Source organism: Penicillium chrysogenum (genome assembly GCF_028827035.1).
Source record: "Penicillium chrysogenum strain IBT 35668 chromosome Unknown utg000002l_segment0_segment0, whole genome shotgun sequence".
Classification (NCBI taxonomy): domain Eukaryota; kingdom Fungi; phylum Ascomycota; class Eurotiomycetes; order Eurotiales; family Aspergillaceae; genus Penicillium; species Penicillium chrysogenum.
In genome coordinates, this window is record NW_026622750.1 from 4,343,366 (window position 1) to 4,358,420 (window position 15,055).

A 15,055-nucleotide genomic window follows, 5' to 3' on the forward strand; every position below is an offset into this window, starting at 1 on the left:
TAATGACGGATTAGGAATTCGGAGAGTTGTCCGACGGTCGCCGAAGCATATCAATGGTCGCATGCACCACGACCGCAATCCATCTGTCGAACGTTTTGCTTAAAAATTATACACTATGGCGTCTACATCATCATCTCCCAAGTACAATGTTGCTTTGATAGGCCTCGGCACCATTGGCATTTCCTTCGCCGCACTCCACCTCCGCTATGGCACCGGCACCGTCAAGGTCTTCGATCCGCGACCTGACCTACAACTGTTTGCAGAATCATCTCTACCCGACTACCTTGATCCGAGCCCGGGCGCCCCTAAACTGGCAGATCTGCAAGCCCAAGGACGTTTCGTGATCTGTCGATCGCTCCAAGAGGCCTGTGCAAATGCCGATGTCATCCAAGAGCAAGGGCCCGAGAAGCTCGAATTCAAGCGCAACATCTGGCAAACCATAGAGCAACATGCGCCGGAAAAGGCTCATCTCTGGTCTTCAACCTCCGGTCTCCCCGCATCCTCGCAGAATCAATCAATGCAAGACCAGTCGCGGCTACTTGTTGTTCACCCTTTCAATCCACCTCACATCATGCCGCTCATCGAGGTTGTACCTTCTACCACGACAGCCCCCGAGGAGGTGTCCTTTGCAACCTCCTATTTTCAGCAGCTCAACTCAAGACACCGCCCCGTCGTCATCAAGAAGGAATTGCCTGGCTTCGTCGGTAACCGGTTGGCGTATATTCTGTTCAAAGAAGCTGCCTTTTTGGTCAAAGAAGATATTGTGTCCGTTGAAGATCTCGATGCCATCATGGAGACCAGTCTTGGCCCTCGATTTGCCGTGCAAGGCCCGTTTAAGGCGTATCATCTGGGTGGCGGGGCAGCAGGTATTCGGGGCTTTTTGAGCAACCTCGGTAGCACGATTCAAAACGTTTGGGACAGCTATGAGGATTTCAAGCTCGGTACAGGCGAGGATGCCTCGAGTTGGGAGGAAAAAATCATCAAGCAGACGGAAGATGTCTATGGGGTGCCTGACCAAGCTCAATTCACTATGCGGGATACGCAACTTCGCAGTGTCCTGAAAACGCAAAAAACCCAGTGAGAGACGGACATTTTGTATCAAAGATCTCTATATCCAGCTTCGTATGATAATAGTGATGGACACCACCGAATACAGTATCCCTGGGGCCATGGTCGTAACTCAAACCTAGAAGAACATTGGTTTTTACAATCAAGTATCTACTTTATCATTACAGTACTTGTTCTACGCGACTCTGTACCTAGCAAACCAAGTATTGTCCACTATTTGCTTTGCTCCAATCATTACCACGGACCAACGACGTTGACTAAATACGGGGAGGTGCGAGAGCCATGAAAATGTGTCCTATCTACTAATGGAGACTGTTCACTAATCACGGGGCAGAGCCTAGTGCCAACTCAACAGACTAAAACCTTTTCTTCTCGGAAAGCCGACGGCGTTTGGGTATAGTAACTTCTGATCTGTTCCAATTTTCTTTACGAAAATAGCAAAACGTACAGAGACTACTTGTGTATTCTCGTCTATTTCTCAGAGGCATGTGAATCCATCCGTGCCAGCATTGCATGGAATGCTTGGAGCTTGTTGGCATCAATGCCAATGGAAGTGAGACCTACTACGTGAATGGCGGGAGCATGCTTGGAAATAGCTCTTTCAAGATTTCAGATTTGGTTTCTAAGATCATATTAGATCTTGGCGGACGCGTTGAGCCAGTCAAAAGAGTCCCTGAGATAGGTATGGGCCCGGATATCACCCGAGCGAGCATGGCCCTCGAATCCCTCTGCACGAGCTGCACGGCCACACAGACGACCCAATTCACCGCTCTCTTGCTCTGAGGTCACCTCTTGGTATGTTACGGTCTTGAGGTATTTACCAACCCAGAGACCACCGGTAAACCGGGCAGCTCCCTTGGTAGGCAGGACGTGATTTGTACCGATACACTACAGAAGCGTTAACCACCATTCAAAGCGTCCATCCCAGAGTGATGCTGAAACTTCAAGTGTATGAATGAACTCACCTTGTCACCGTACGAGACACAGGTCTTCTCTCCAAGGAAAATAGCGCCATAGTTGCTCATCTTCACCAAAGCTTCCCGAGGCTGTTCAGTCAGAATCTGCACATGTTCGCTTGCATAGGTGTCGGCGAGCTGATAAGCCTCATCCAGATTCTCGACAACGTGAACTTCACCGAAGCGGTTCCAGGACACAGACGCCAGAGCAGCAGTAGGCAGTATCTTCAAGAGTCTATCGACCTCTGACATAGTCTTCTCAGCCAACGGCCGTGAGTTGGTAATCAACATCGCCGGGGTATCGGGCCCATGCTCGGCCTGAGAAAGAAGATCGGTAGCAACTACAGTAGGATCGGCCTTCTGATCAGCCACGATCAAAACTTCTGTAGGACCAGCAGGAAGGTCGATGCCGATCTCGCCAAACAGCTGGCGTTTAGCTTCCGCGACAAACGAGTTGCCGGGTCCTGCAATGAAGTCGACCTTGCCGATTGTCTCTGTACCGATGGCCATCGCTGCCACAGCCTGGACGCCACCAAGGATATAGATGTCGTCGGCGCCGGCCATATGAATAGCAGCAACTGTGGAAGGAGGGATCTCGCCTTGGATGGGGGGTGTACAGGCAATGACGCGCTTGACACCGGCTGCCCTTGCAGTGACAATTGTCATGTGTGCCGAGGCAAGGAGAGGGTAACGACCACCCGGGATGTAACTAAATACGAAGGTATTAGCCTCGTCTATTTAGACGTTGGAGGTGTAGAAAACATACGCTCCGACTGCATTGATTGGAATGTTCTTCTGACCCAGGTAGACACCGGGACGAAGCTCATACTCGAAGTCCGTAATGGATTTGCGCTGCTCAAGAGCGAAGGTGCGGACATTACGTTGGACAGCCTCGATATCATCAATGATCTGCTTGGGCACCTTGCTAATAATCTCCTCGATTTCCTTTTGGGAGAGCTTGTAGCTTTGGGGGCTCCATTGGTCGAATTTCTCGGAGTATGAACGCACAGCCATATCCCCGTTCTGGCGGATGTCGTCAACCACACCGCGAACGATGCTGGGCACGTCGGGTGCTGGAGGGGCGAAGCCCCGTTCGTTGTAGTATTGGGCTTCTTGAGAGTCACGGTCATGATTGCGGTATGACTAATTAGGAGGATGTTTGACGGAGTTTCAGCGTAAGTATTGTCTTAAGTTAAATACCAGAGTAGATGAGTGGAGCCAGTGTGTTCTTTGTGAAGTTGACGTCGGAATCCCCTACAACGGCGCATCTCCGCCGCTGATTGCCTCAGGTTTCCCCGCTCGGCGAACCATGCCGAGCCATAGCGGATGATGTGCAGTGCGAAGTTCACAAAGCGCGCTGCACCCCATAACGTGGAGTCGACCTGGCCCCACTCCGAACCTTCACCTGGAACTTCTCGGAGTCGGACTCCGAGCCGAGTCCGAATACACGGAGATCGACAGCAACAGAAGAGCCATATGCGGTAAATTGCGCTTTTCTTGTCTGCTTCCCCCGCCACCCCTTCCGTTGCCTTTCCGTCCTTTCACCCGAGGCTGGTTGCAGAAAAGGTGTAATATCCCGTGGTACCTTCGGATGTACATTTACTCAAGAGGGACTTTCCCAGCCTCGTAGGTTTTATAATTCCTTACAGAAGATTCAAGATAAGAATACTAGAAATCACTGAGATGCCTGAGCATACTTCATCGCAATAGCTGGTTTACTTGGATATTGTATTTCATGTTTGCCCAGGTGTAATTATGCCCCGATTTTGGCCACGGTTGCATCATAAGCCGCGCAATTGCTACAAACTCTACATGCTCACCACACCCCTCCGCCCAAACCCCCCACCCCGGCCCCCCAACATTCGCTTAGCCATCTTACTCCACCGATTGCGGGGTGCTCCTGGAACGGGGTATGGTTATGAATCCTGGGGAACCATTTCTCCGTATATATTCTCATCTCTATCCCGGAAGTTTCCAAGGTTGCATGACAGTACCGAACCCAGCCGCAATCTATATCCAAGCCGCAACACCCCCAGACACAAAACATGGACGCCATGCAGACTGCCCTCGCCTCCGGTGCAGTTCCAAGCCACATCCTCAATGTCGCCCCTGAAGGCACTAAAATCCATCTACTGGAACTGGGATGGTTAGATTGTGACGAGGGCTATGTGACACGCGGTGGCAATGGATGCCCGAAAAGCAAGGAAGGCGAATCCTTTGTAAATGCTCGTCGCAAACTACCAATGTATGGCATCCTCATCGAACACCCCCATGAAGGACTCGTCCTCTGGGAAACGGGATCGGGGGATGACTATCCGGTCCACAGTGGCCCGGTGGTCAATGACGTTTTTCCTCGCATTGAGTATAGACCAGAGCACCGGCTTGAAGTGGCTATCGCACAGACGGGGAATCGGATTGAAGACGTGAAGAAAGTCATCATCGGACACCTTCACGCCGATCACTCCGGCGGCCTTGATCTGTTTTTTAACCGCCCGGAGGTTGAAATCTGGGTTCATGACGTGGAGCTACGGAGTGCGTTCTGGTCAGTGGCTACTGGTGCGGACGACGGTGTCTATCGTCCCAACTATCTCCAGTTCAACTTGAATTGGAAAACCTTTGATGACCGAACCATCGATTTCTGTCAAGGAATTACCCTTCATCATCTCCCGGGTCATACTGAAGGTGCGTCTTATTTCCTCCGTCTTTTCTTACGACAGCCTCTGACCGTATGGACAGGTCTCATTGGAATGCAAGTCAATCTGCGAAATACGGGCACTTTTGTATTTATCAGCGACCACTGCCATGTCATTGAAAATGTGAGCGAAATTCCGATTCACCCGGAGATAACAAGAAGTGCTAATTCATGTTCAGTGGAGAGACGGTATCCCGCAGGGATGGCTGGCTCGTGACCATCCGTCGTGGTTCCGGAGTACCCAGCGTCTGAAGCGCCTGGAAGCTACTGCCAAGGCACGAATTATTCCAGGGCACGATGAAGGGATTTTCAATATGCTCAAAGGTGAGGGTAAATGCTGGACATGATATAGTAGTAAAGGCTTTAAGCCCAAGGCGAGAAGAGACACTGTTCAAGCTCAAGTCAACCCCTCGTATACACGTATAATTACCATGACACCACAAGGGACACGGAGTCCCCAATCCGGTAGAAGAGCGAAGAATATTAATGCAATCAAAGTCTACATGGATAGCCAGTCATGACCAATGATCGGTAGCAACTCAGATCAGCAATAAGGTTTGGTGCCCATTCCTACTTCCAGCGATTAGTTCTTGGGTCATGCCCGGCGGGCCTATTTAAACCCTTCTCTTCCCCCGGGTTTCCCGCCTCCTGTTTTCTCTCAGACTTGGCAAAGACCACTCAACAATCTAAGTTGACCTGCTTCTGTTATGCACACAATGGGATCTCAAGAAGAAACAGTCCCCAGGGGTTCTTCCACCTTCGTGGAAAGGGTTCACCCCAGCCAGCAGGCCGACATGAACCCCGTGGAGCCCAACAGAACCAGACGCAAGTTTGGAAATCCTGCAGCACTGTATTGCATCCAGCCTGGCATGTTTGGGGATTGACTAACCAGGGTCTCGCAGGGGTCTTACAGGTTTCTTGATGTGCAATACTCCCGTGACCATTGATCTGATGGGATGGGGCTTCTCAGGGGGCTCGACTGGCAATGCTGCTGCCCATACGTAAATATGCTCGACGGATCCTCACTCGCCAGAATCTTGCGTACTGATCCTTTCAAATGTCTTCCAGGGGGGCCTATTTCTCCTTCGGTGGGACCCTTATGATGGTCGCGGCAGTCACAGACTGGATTGTGGGCAACACTGTCTCGTCGGTCGTCTTTGCAACCTTTGGTATGTTTGTTTTCATGTCCTCACAGTTTTGTTCCTTTAGCTGCTCGTACTCTGTTCACTAACACCGTTTTCTCTAGGCTGCTTCTGGGTGACCTACGCTGCCACCATGGTGCCATGGTTTGGTGTGCTTGCGAATTACGAAACCACTTCGGCGCCCGGAGTCAAAATCACAGATACTGCAACCTACGATGCTTCTTTTGCGACCTGGATGATATTCATGGCGGTGATGTGCACAATCTTCATGTTCTGCTCTATGCGCGCAAACCTGGCTCTGGTAGTGATGCAGTTTTTCTTCGTCATAACCTTTGTTTTGCTGCCAATGTCCTTCTGGTATCAGGCAGAAGGCGATCAGATTCTTGGACGGAATTTGCAAATAGCTGCTGGGGCAATGAGCTTTGTCGGCAGCGTGATTGGATGGTATATTTTTATAAGCGTCATGTTCGAAGCAGCGGACTTCCCTCTCGCGTTGCCAGTCGGGGACCTCAGTCGGCGTTGGCCTCGAAGAAAATATTCAGATGCTTGATTTTCTCGATTGGCATGGCGGGGAGTGATCAAGTTTGCAGTTAATGGGGCCGAGTTGTATTCGGATGCGACTCAATGGGATTTTGCACGATGTTATATACGCACAAAGGTACCTGGCTTTTCTAGTGCGTGGTTATCGAGATTTAGAGGGAATAGGATATACGATCATAGCTGGTATTCGTCGCTTCTTTTTCAAATATTGTATACAAGACATTTGTAGAGTCTTGACAACTCATTTATCTTTCAGAATGCCCAGTCAGCGCGTCATTCTGCGATACTGAGTACAGTACATGGAATTTCGGCGGACGGAAACCAGTCCGGCTATTTCTCACTGTTTTGGATTCTGTTGAGAGATGTCATTATTGACATATGAATGGCCCGTTCTTTTGGGGTCTCCTGCCAATCACGGTTGTAAGAGGCTTGGGCCTAATATTGGGGGAGGGGGCGATCGTGCTGAATATCGGCGAAATTCGGCGCGTTTCCGAGTCAGACCCGAACACATCTTGGAGGGCCTTGGCATTAGAAGTGATGACATCAAGCTCGGCCAGAAAGAGATTTAGCCGACCTATTGCCCTGTCCCACCGCCTGGCCCGCCCAGCACAGAATGCCAAGCATGCCGGATTCCGGGGAGGAACAGTCACATGATTCGAGCACTGAGGCCATCGAAGCAATCATACCAAGTACACTGGTGTAGACAATGGAGCACACACAGTCGAGTCTCCCAGCGGCAGCGGGCTACTCACGGCGCGCAACGGCCTGCCTACAGTGTCAGAAACACAAGGTACCATTCCTTGCGAAGACGCGTACCTAACTAACACGCATAGGTGCGATGCGTTCTGTCCAGCCCGAAAAAGCCTCCCTGCCAACGTTGCCAGACCCGGAACATCCCCTGCTTATTCAAGAGGGATCCGGCCTATCCTCTGTCATCCTCTGACAATCGGTCCGCTTACTTCCATCTGGGTCAGATTCGGGGTCGCTAATCATTGAACAGGCTGCTTGACTCCCTGCTAAGCGATCTGAAGGCCATTCATAATGCCGTAAATGAAGTTCGGGCTGCGAGTGATCTTCAAAGTCTACCACCATTACATTCGACGCATTTGCTCTCTGAGTTGTCTTCGGGCATGAGATCGGACGCCCAGGATGGAGATCAAATAACCGGACAATCGTTCAGCTCGACTGATGTCGGTACCGAACTTCTCGACAAGCATGCCGAAGCCCCCAGCCGAGACGAAAATATCGCTACGCAACCTCCCATTCAATCACTATATCACATTACCCACCTTCGCAGTCTACGCTTGCAGGGATTTCTTACATCCGCAGAGGACACGGCACCGAGCGACAATGAACCAAATGATCTAATATCGCGCCAGATGATTAGTACACACGATGCAACAATTTTAGTGGATTATTACCTCCAGCGGACGGATCATTACCTCTACGGGTTAGCGAGTCATTATAGAAGCTTGACAGATATCAGAAATACGTCGCCCCTCCTTCTCACAGCTATCCTGACGGTGGCGGCGTTGCAAAGTCCCAGTGGTCAGAAGTGGTACCAGATCTGCTATTCAGAACTTCGCAAGCTCATCGCAGATTTTACCTTTTCCCATTTCGTCGCGTTAGAAGACCTTCGGGGCCTTTGCATCGCCTGCTTCTGGTTAAGTGATATCTCGTGGTCCATCTCGAGCCTTGCCATCCGCCGTGCCGTCGAACTCGAGCTTCACAGGTCCCCTATGATGGCTATAGAATCATCAAGGGGCGGGCAATCTTCAATAGCCCAGGATCAAAACGCGAGAAGGCTGTTCGACGGTATGCGACTGTGGTATCTGCTATATATCTGTGACCAGCACCTGGCCATTCTTTACGGACGGCCCTCTATCATTCGGGATGACGAAAGCATCAAAAAGTGGTCGCTATATCATGAAGTCTGTCAAAGTTCCACGACAGATGTGCGTATCCTGAGCCAGATGGCCCTTCTGCAAATTTTGAGGTCGGTCTCGGAAACCTTTGGCCAAGATCCCAAGCGGCGCGTGCCGACTCTGCTCAAGCCGCAGCTGGATGCTTTCAATCAACAAATCGACCAGTGGGTCACTCACTGGTTGAATATATCCCGTACGTTTCCCTGAAGTCCCCCACAGCCTTATCAAGTGTCTTGTCTTTATAATCCCCCTCAATTCCGAAGACCTGGTATTCTCACTAATACCCTTGGTTTATAGAATACCACCCGATCATCGGATCCTACCCAAGTAAAGCAATCATGCTCCACCACCACTTTTCCAAGCTCCTCATTTCCTCCCATGCCTTCCGCGGTCTAGGACACGGTTCCGGTCCAATGCCTGCCGAGTTCAAAGACCTGGCTTATGTAGCCATAAACTCAGCAAAGTCCGTCCTGGAGCTCACAGTAAACGACGCAGACATCGTGAATGGCTTCATCAACATCCCTCACTACTACCATACCATGATTGCGTTCGCATCCTCATTTTTATTAAAAGCTGCGAAGAGGTATCAAAACCACATCAGCATTGATGCCACGCTCGTCTTTGATACGATTAAACCAGTTATCAGGCTTTGCGTCAATACGAAGTGCACTGGTTATCACCTCGTCCATTGGATTGGACGAGGGTTGCAGGTGCTTCTAGCAAACTATGTGAAAGGTCCACACGAGGATGATGAGCATACAGAACGGCATCGGAATGATCTAGACTCGACTCGATCGCCTTTACATATGTCTGACATTCCGATGAACATGGAGTTATCCGATATACAGTTGGATTCCTATAATAGAGTGTGGGAAACGGCTTCGGCGATGGTGTATAATGACGTTCCACCCACTTTCCATGGGGGTTTCAACCTGCCTGCTGAGGGATCTCTACAAGGCGATCCCAGAAATCTGTCAAGAGATCCTTGGGATCCGTCTTTATCATATGCTTCGATAGAGCAGCTGGGACTTGGTTTATTGTGATACCAAGACGGCTGTGTGCTAATTGAAGATATTAAAATTGTTGACTCGGTAACTGAAGTAGAGATACTGTCCATTTCCGTCACAGAATTGCACCCGACTTAAGTATTCATGGTTCATGATGATTGGGAATCTCCCTTAGGATACGTCCGCTTGGGTTTACACGGGCTTAGTCTTCGGATTTCAGACTTTCAACGAAAGTGGGAAAGGGTGTCTCATTGAAATATACTCCTCAATAAGCGCTCATATGTGACCCTCAATATTGCGAGGCCTGATCAAATTTCCCGACTCGTTGATCACTATCTTGTGATCAAGTTGATTGCCAACAGCCCGCCAAAAAGTAACCAGTTTCTAGTTAAAACCTGACTAGGTTGATTGACTACTGTGGTGATAGTAAAGGTCAGCACTTAGCCACCTGCGACTGCATAGTCTATAAGAGACACCAAATATTGATGGAGTGGTATTTCCCAGACCCTTCACGTTCTCCTGTGGACAAAATGGATGCCCCAAGTCGCGTGCCAGACCAGGAAAATGAAGGAGACGAGCAACCCAGTGAATTCCCGATCCCTGGAGATGGCAATGCGCAGGAAACATCCGATCATGGCCTTCCACTGGTGAGTGAAATGACTCGGCTTCAAATGCTTTTACTGACTATCACAGCTTTCCCCTCCGGAACAGGAAGCAGAAACAAGACATAATTTGGCGACTGTGCCCTTTCAACCCATCTTGAAGGTGCTAGCAGACCTCGAACGCGACGATCCCAAGTTTGCCTTTCCAGCAGCTTGACTTGTTGGACCCTATCGACGCCTATGGGAGTCGTGCGTGTCCAAGCACATCGATGGCCAGAAGATGAACCGGCGCAATCAAAATTTGAAGGATGCTGGTACGCACCCGAGAAAAGAGAGGGACGGTCTTCAGCTTCACCACGAGAAGCAGCTAGCTCGACTGCGCTTTTTCGAACAGACATTGGAATCATCTCGGGAACGACTGATTAGCCTACTCGATGACTGGAACTACCCCTCCAGTCCCAATTTGACAGGGCTGACGGACGTTGCAAGAGAAGAGTATGCAATTGCCTATTCCGGGTTGCCCTGTCCTATCTTGGCGACATAGAAATACTACAAGCGGCGACTCAGTGCAGGGAGAATTACCGCATTGAAAGCAGCTATATCTTCCCGAGTTTATAGTAAGAGGGCTTAAAATAACCTTCGATTCATTATCAAGGTCTATACTGAAATGTGCCTGCGAATAATCCCGCTTGAATCATACCAACCTCACCCGTAAATACTCGATATATCTTGCACAATAAACCGTGGATCCAGGGATAGCGTCGGGGACAGCGCAGGTAGCTGAGAGCGTGTCGAGAAGCTCGAATATGGTAGAGACTCCATACGAGGCCAAAGGGACAGCCGGAAGCTAGTGCCTGTTGCATGGACAGCATGCCAGTTGATTGTATCTAGCAGCTGCCTGCGTATACAACTGAAATTCCCAGGGCCGTTTCAACCCGCGGCAGGAAGAACAGGTCCTCTCCTATAGTTTCACCAGATGTCCGGTCAAATTGCACAAATCGAAATCCTAGCCAGTGCACCTCTTTAGGCAAAAGCAGCGCTGACATATGGAGGAAAATGTCGCTAGCATGAGTAGAGATGGACAGAGGAGGATCTGGACCTGTCCACTTGAAGCCGGACAGACTGTCGAGATTGGGGTAGAAAAAGTATTCGATCAAGGAAGATCCATGAGTTTCATACCCTGCAGGGCCGACTTTGCTAAAAAGAACCTGCCGCTGATCATTGGGATCAGTAGCGAGACAGGGAGGCGGTATCGGTATGCCAGAGGATTCATGCCAGATAGCGTGAAGGTCGATATCTAAATCGTAGTCTATTGGAATTAGCGCAAACTGCCATCAAAGAAACGGGTACAGACCATTGTCGTTCAATCCGTTCATTTCTGTTATATGACTGGCCGTCGAACGCTGTAGGGAAAATAGAGAAGTGTATAAAGTAGCGATTTAACGTGGGTTGGGAGGGATGGAAAGCTGGATGCTGAGCGGTGATTTTATTCCCCTCTTATTACACAAAATCAGGGCAACTAGGCGGGATTTATAGCCAGATGCTAAGTTATCGCATGCGTTGGATGTACCAACAGCGTGCACCGTTGGCACCCGTCACCAACCCAAGGAAAGTTCACCAGCAGTATAAGCCTTATCTCTCCTTAGGGACAACACAAATAGATAGCGGAAAATCCAAATGCCATTCTTCCTGCCCATGAACGCTCTACCACAATGAGACATTATCAAGGCTCAGGGTCATCGACGGAGTAGGCTTGAAGATCGCTCGCTTCCAAGATTGAAACAACACCATTACAAAGAGCCTGAACAGCTCGTTTGCGGTCCCAAAATACTGATGCTTGTTCGTTGCAGAGCTGTAGAAAGATATCCCTATCGCTTGCTAGCCACTCATTTGACGCTTGAAGCTGTCGCTGCTCCTCCTCGAGTCGTATTTTCTGGCCGAATTGAGGACGTAGCATTCCCATAGGAAAAGTACAAGTCGAGAAATTTGAGGACTTGTGTAGCGAGGGAGTCATTGAGGTTTACTACTTTCATGAACTCCGCCGTAACGGTACCGCGTGTTCTCACTGGAATCTATTCAGTATTAGTGGGTTTTTCATTCCCTGCTGAGGGGGGTATGACCGACCTTGGGTTTGATGGTTGTGCCGTTTGAGGCTTGCTGTGGATGCTTTCCAACTTGGGTTCATCTTCTGGAGCTTGGGATACTCGGCACCGTCTCTTGGCTGGCCGATCAATTGGGGAAGGCGAAGTGGGATGGTCCATATTGGTCATCAAGATGGATTGGATCAGAAGTTGTGCTCGAGGGTCGTTTATAAATGACAGGTCCGCCGAGGCTCCTGTCATTTCTACCGACGCTTCCTCGCCTAGGATCGACCGCACTTTTGAAAAGCCAGTGAACAGTTGGGTCAACTGCTGACCCACCCGGTATTTCACTTCACCGTGATTACTCAGGATCGACGGAAGTGGGCAACGGACTAAGTGTTGGAAAATAACGTTGGCGAACATATCTCCTAACAGAAGGTAGTTTGCAAGTGTACTTTTGACACATTGAATGCTAGGAATCAAATAGAGCTCGTCGAAACTTTACCGTGGCATTACTATGACAGCAAAACATTTGAAACGAGAAATACAGATATATTGCGTTTGAGCATAATATTGATACTAACTGACGTTGGTAACCGACAATCTCGCATTGTGATCCGAACCTACCAGAAGTAGATTTCACTATCTCTTCTAGGCTACCAATCCTTCTTCTTGATAGCTGCTCCAAAAATATTATATGAGTATTATCATATTATTTTGCTTTGAATAGGCCTCCGGATATTATCGTTCCTTCGTAAATCCCAAAGATCTCCTCAAAACTGCCGTCCTCCTTCCATGCACCACCAGCACGTTGACAGTTGGATATGAGGAAAATTTGCTCGAGAATTCGCAACTCCCTACTCCACGCTCCGGCAGGGACCGGCGAACAGCTTGATGAAAACGTCGTCAATCGCTTGGTAAACGCCTACGACGGTTTTAAAACTTTCTCGGACGTGAATCCAATGCTAAGGCTGCTCGCAGCGGACCTGAACCTGAGAGAGTTCGTATTCTTCAACGGGACCAGGACAATAATATCTAATTCGGTGTTCCGCTCTAAAGACCTTTCGCCGCATGCGAATGTTTTCGAAGACATCATTTTTGTGCATGAAGTCAAATGGTATAAACTATCGCAGGCTAGCTACCTCCACTTAGCGGAGCAGACGGTTAACGGGCCATGTCAGATGAGAAAGTTGTGGCTAATCAGCAGCAACCCGTTTGACATCGTTGGGGCACGCAGCATAGGCATGAATGCCATTCGGGTTGATCGCGCTGGTGTTGGATGGAAAGCTGCCGTGGTTCCGGATTTACAGCCAACAGCAACTGTAAATAGCCTAGAGCACATTGTGGAGGAGGTCAGAGCTCATCGGGAGTAACTCTGCTATGAAATGGTTCTTTTAATTTTGATTTGTCGAGCGAAGAGGCCTACAATTTATACAGATCCCTTGGAATGCAGCTAAGTTGGCTAGAAAAGCCTCCTCGCGATACTCCTGAAGCAGTTACTGTCCTTGGGTTTCTGTTTTTGATATAACCTGTATTTCTGCTGCTAAGGATGCGGGCGCCATGCAGGTCGGCGAACCCGGGAAAATCAATCAAAAACTCGCCATAACGAAGCCTGTACGACCAATTGGAATGAATGTGCTATAGGTCGCATTCATCACAAACATGTAAGCTGCTCGTCATTTAGAGGCGCTTGCGGGTTTCGCGGATTTCCACCTGCAGCCGCTTTATTTGAGCCCACAGCAGACTGTTCTCTTGAGTTGTAAGGTCAAGAGACTTCTTCAATTCCTCCGCTCTAGTTTCCAAACCTTGCGAATGCTTCTCTTTGCGCTCCCGGAAAGCCCTTTGCGCGGCACGGTTTTGAGCTCTGCGCTTCTACACCGTGGTCAGCAAGCATCCTTGACTTGATGCCTATTTCTGTGAGTTCAATGGGCGCGGGGGTAAATACCGTAATCGATTCTGAATCCAATGGCTTCTTATCATGTATCTTCGCTCTGCTTTCTCCCTGCTTCTTCTTCGCCTCTTTGTTGTGGATTTTGACAGTCCCATCCGTTGATTTTTGCTTCTCGTCGAGCTCGTTATTATCCGTATCCGGCGTGCTGCCAGGTAGATTGCCGGTTAGATCGACCGAGCCGGGGAGCTCGAAATCCGCCGCAGATTTGTAATCCAAGAGAGAGCTTCCATCATCACTACAGCCGAAAGTATTTTCATGAAGTTGAATATTATCAAGACTGCACCAGTGAGGGGAAGTGAAATTCTGGGATGAGGCATGGCCAGGAAGAATATGTTGTTCGAAATTGGCCTGAGAGAGGCCATTTTTGGACTTCTGGGATGGTGTGCCGGATAGAGCCCCTAGGAGCAGGTCTTGTTGACAAGGTGAAAGGTGAATTCTCTCCTGGTGAAGCTGGTTGTAATTGTCCATGGCAAATAATGGTATTTGAAGGTGATAATAGTATTAAATGTGAGGATTGTTGCGTAGAATGTCGCAGTCGAAGCCTACTCAACCTGGAAGTAAAGCTGCAACATCGGAATTCATGTAGGTAAGACTTTGCCAAACACAAAGTTGATTTCCGACGAACTTTCCTGTCATGTTCTGCATGCGGAGGTACATTCCACCTTTTACATTCGACGAAGCCAAAACAGGTATGTTTTGAATCGCCGAAGAGACTAACGACTCTTTGAGGAGTACGGATGGTCGGAGACAAGTTTATAAATCTAAGCGGGGAAAGGAAGAAGTGATGACCTCAACCGCTGCCTTGTTTTTGAATATTTTGCTACTCGCTCCGGCAATGAACACCATCGACACTTGCTTACATTAACCTAAATTACGTTAATTATCCAAAAGAGCTGGATTACCAAATCAAACGTCAGACATGCTGATCGGTGACGAAATCCATGAAATAACCACACTTCAGGGCTAAAATAATTATGAATTATGAATGTCGAAGATCTTATAGAAGGTATAGTTTCTTCTTTTTTTCCCTCCCACACACTGACTTCCTCTTCAAAATCTCAATCCCAATTCACAGTACGCAGCGCAATTTC

General features: G+C 49.1%; 8 protein-coding genes across 8 annotated transcripts; 5 read left to right on the plus strand and 3 right to left on the minus strand.

Moving 5' to 3' along the window:
* Positions 1-115: 115 nt before the first annotated feature.
* On the plus strand, positions 116-1,081 carry N7489_004932 (3-hydroxyacyl-CoA dehydrogenase; the record flags this gene model as incomplete). Its single annotated transcript, XM_056710684.1, has 1 exon — positions 116-1,081. The coding sequence occupies one exon, from the start codon at positions 116-118 to the stop codon at positions 1,079-1,081; it is 966 nt and encodes a 321-aa protein (XP_056569105.1).
* A 620-nt stretch (positions 1,082-1,701) lies between these two features.
* On the minus strand, positions 1,702-3,345 carry N7489_004933 (histidinol dehydrogenase family protein; the record flags this gene model as incomplete). The annotated part of the gene is made up of 4 exons (XM_056710685.1): positions 1,702-1,956; positions 2,034-2,733; positions 2,791-3,136; positions 3,333-3,345. 4 exons carry the CDS (start codon positions 3,343-3,345, stop codon positions 1,702-1,704), a joined length of 1,314 nt encoding a protein of 437 aa, XP_056569106.1.
* Positions 3,346-4,069: 724 nt separating this feature from the next.
* On the plus strand, positions 4,070-5,063 carry N7489_004934 (N-acyl homoserine lactonase family protein; the record flags this gene model as incomplete). Its single annotated transcript, XM_056710686.1, has 3 exons — positions 4,070-4,706; positions 4,761-4,840; positions 4,896-5,063. The coding sequence occupies 3 exons, from the start codon at positions 4,070-4,072 to the stop codon at positions 5,061-5,063; spliced, it is 885 nt and encodes a 294-aa protein (XP_056569107.1).
* Positions 5,064-5,432: 369 nt separating this feature from the next.
* On the plus strand, positions 5,433-6,408 carry N7489_004935 (Protein alcS; the record flags this gene model as incomplete). The annotated part of the gene is made up of 4 exons (XM_056710687.1): positions 5,433-5,566; positions 5,619-5,717; positions 5,785-5,885; positions 5,963-6,408. 4 exons carry the CDS (start codon positions 5,433-5,435, stop codon positions 6,406-6,408), a joined length of 780 nt encoding a protein of 259 aa, XP_056569108.1.
* Positions 6,409-7,104: 696 nt separating this feature from the next.
* Positions 7,105-9,366, plus strand: N7489_004936 (uncharacterized protein; the record flags this gene model as incomplete). The annotated part of the gene is made up of 4 exons (XM_056710688.1): positions 7,105-7,188; positions 7,232-7,347; positions 7,399-8,516; positions 8,621-9,366. The coding sequence occupies 4 exons, from the start codon at positions 7,105-7,107 to the stop codon at positions 9,364-9,366; spliced, it is 2,064 nt and encodes a 687-aa protein (XP_056569109.1).
* Positions 9,367-12,837: 3,471 nt separating this feature from the next.
* N7489_004937 (uncharacterized protein) lies at positions 12,838-13,386 on the plus strand (the record flags this gene model as incomplete). The annotated part of the gene is made up of 1 exon (XM_056710689.1): positions 12,838-13,386. The coding sequence occupies one exon, from the start codon at positions 12,838-12,840 to the stop codon at positions 13,384-13,386; it is 549 nt and encodes a 182-aa protein (XP_056569110.1).
* Positions 13,387-13,435: 49 nt separating this feature from the next.
* On the minus strand, positions 13,436-13,693 carry N7489_004938 (uncharacterized protein; the record flags this gene model as incomplete). The annotated part of the gene is made up of 2 exons (XM_056710690.1): positions 13,436-13,651; positions 13,676-13,693. 2 exons carry the CDS (start codon positions 13,691-13,693, stop codon positions 13,436-13,438), a joined length of 234 nt encoding a protein of 77 aa, XP_056569111.1.
* Positions 13,694-14,432, minus strand: N7489_004939 (bZIP transcription factor; the record flags this gene model as incomplete). Its single annotated transcript, XM_056710691.1, has 2 exons — positions 13,694-13,885; positions 13,959-14,432. The coding sequence occupies 2 exons, from the start codon at positions 14,430-14,432 to the stop codon at positions 13,694-13,696; spliced, it is 666 nt and encodes a 221-aa protein (XP_056569112.1).
* Between the last annotated feature and the right edge of the window lie 623 nt (positions 14,433-15,055).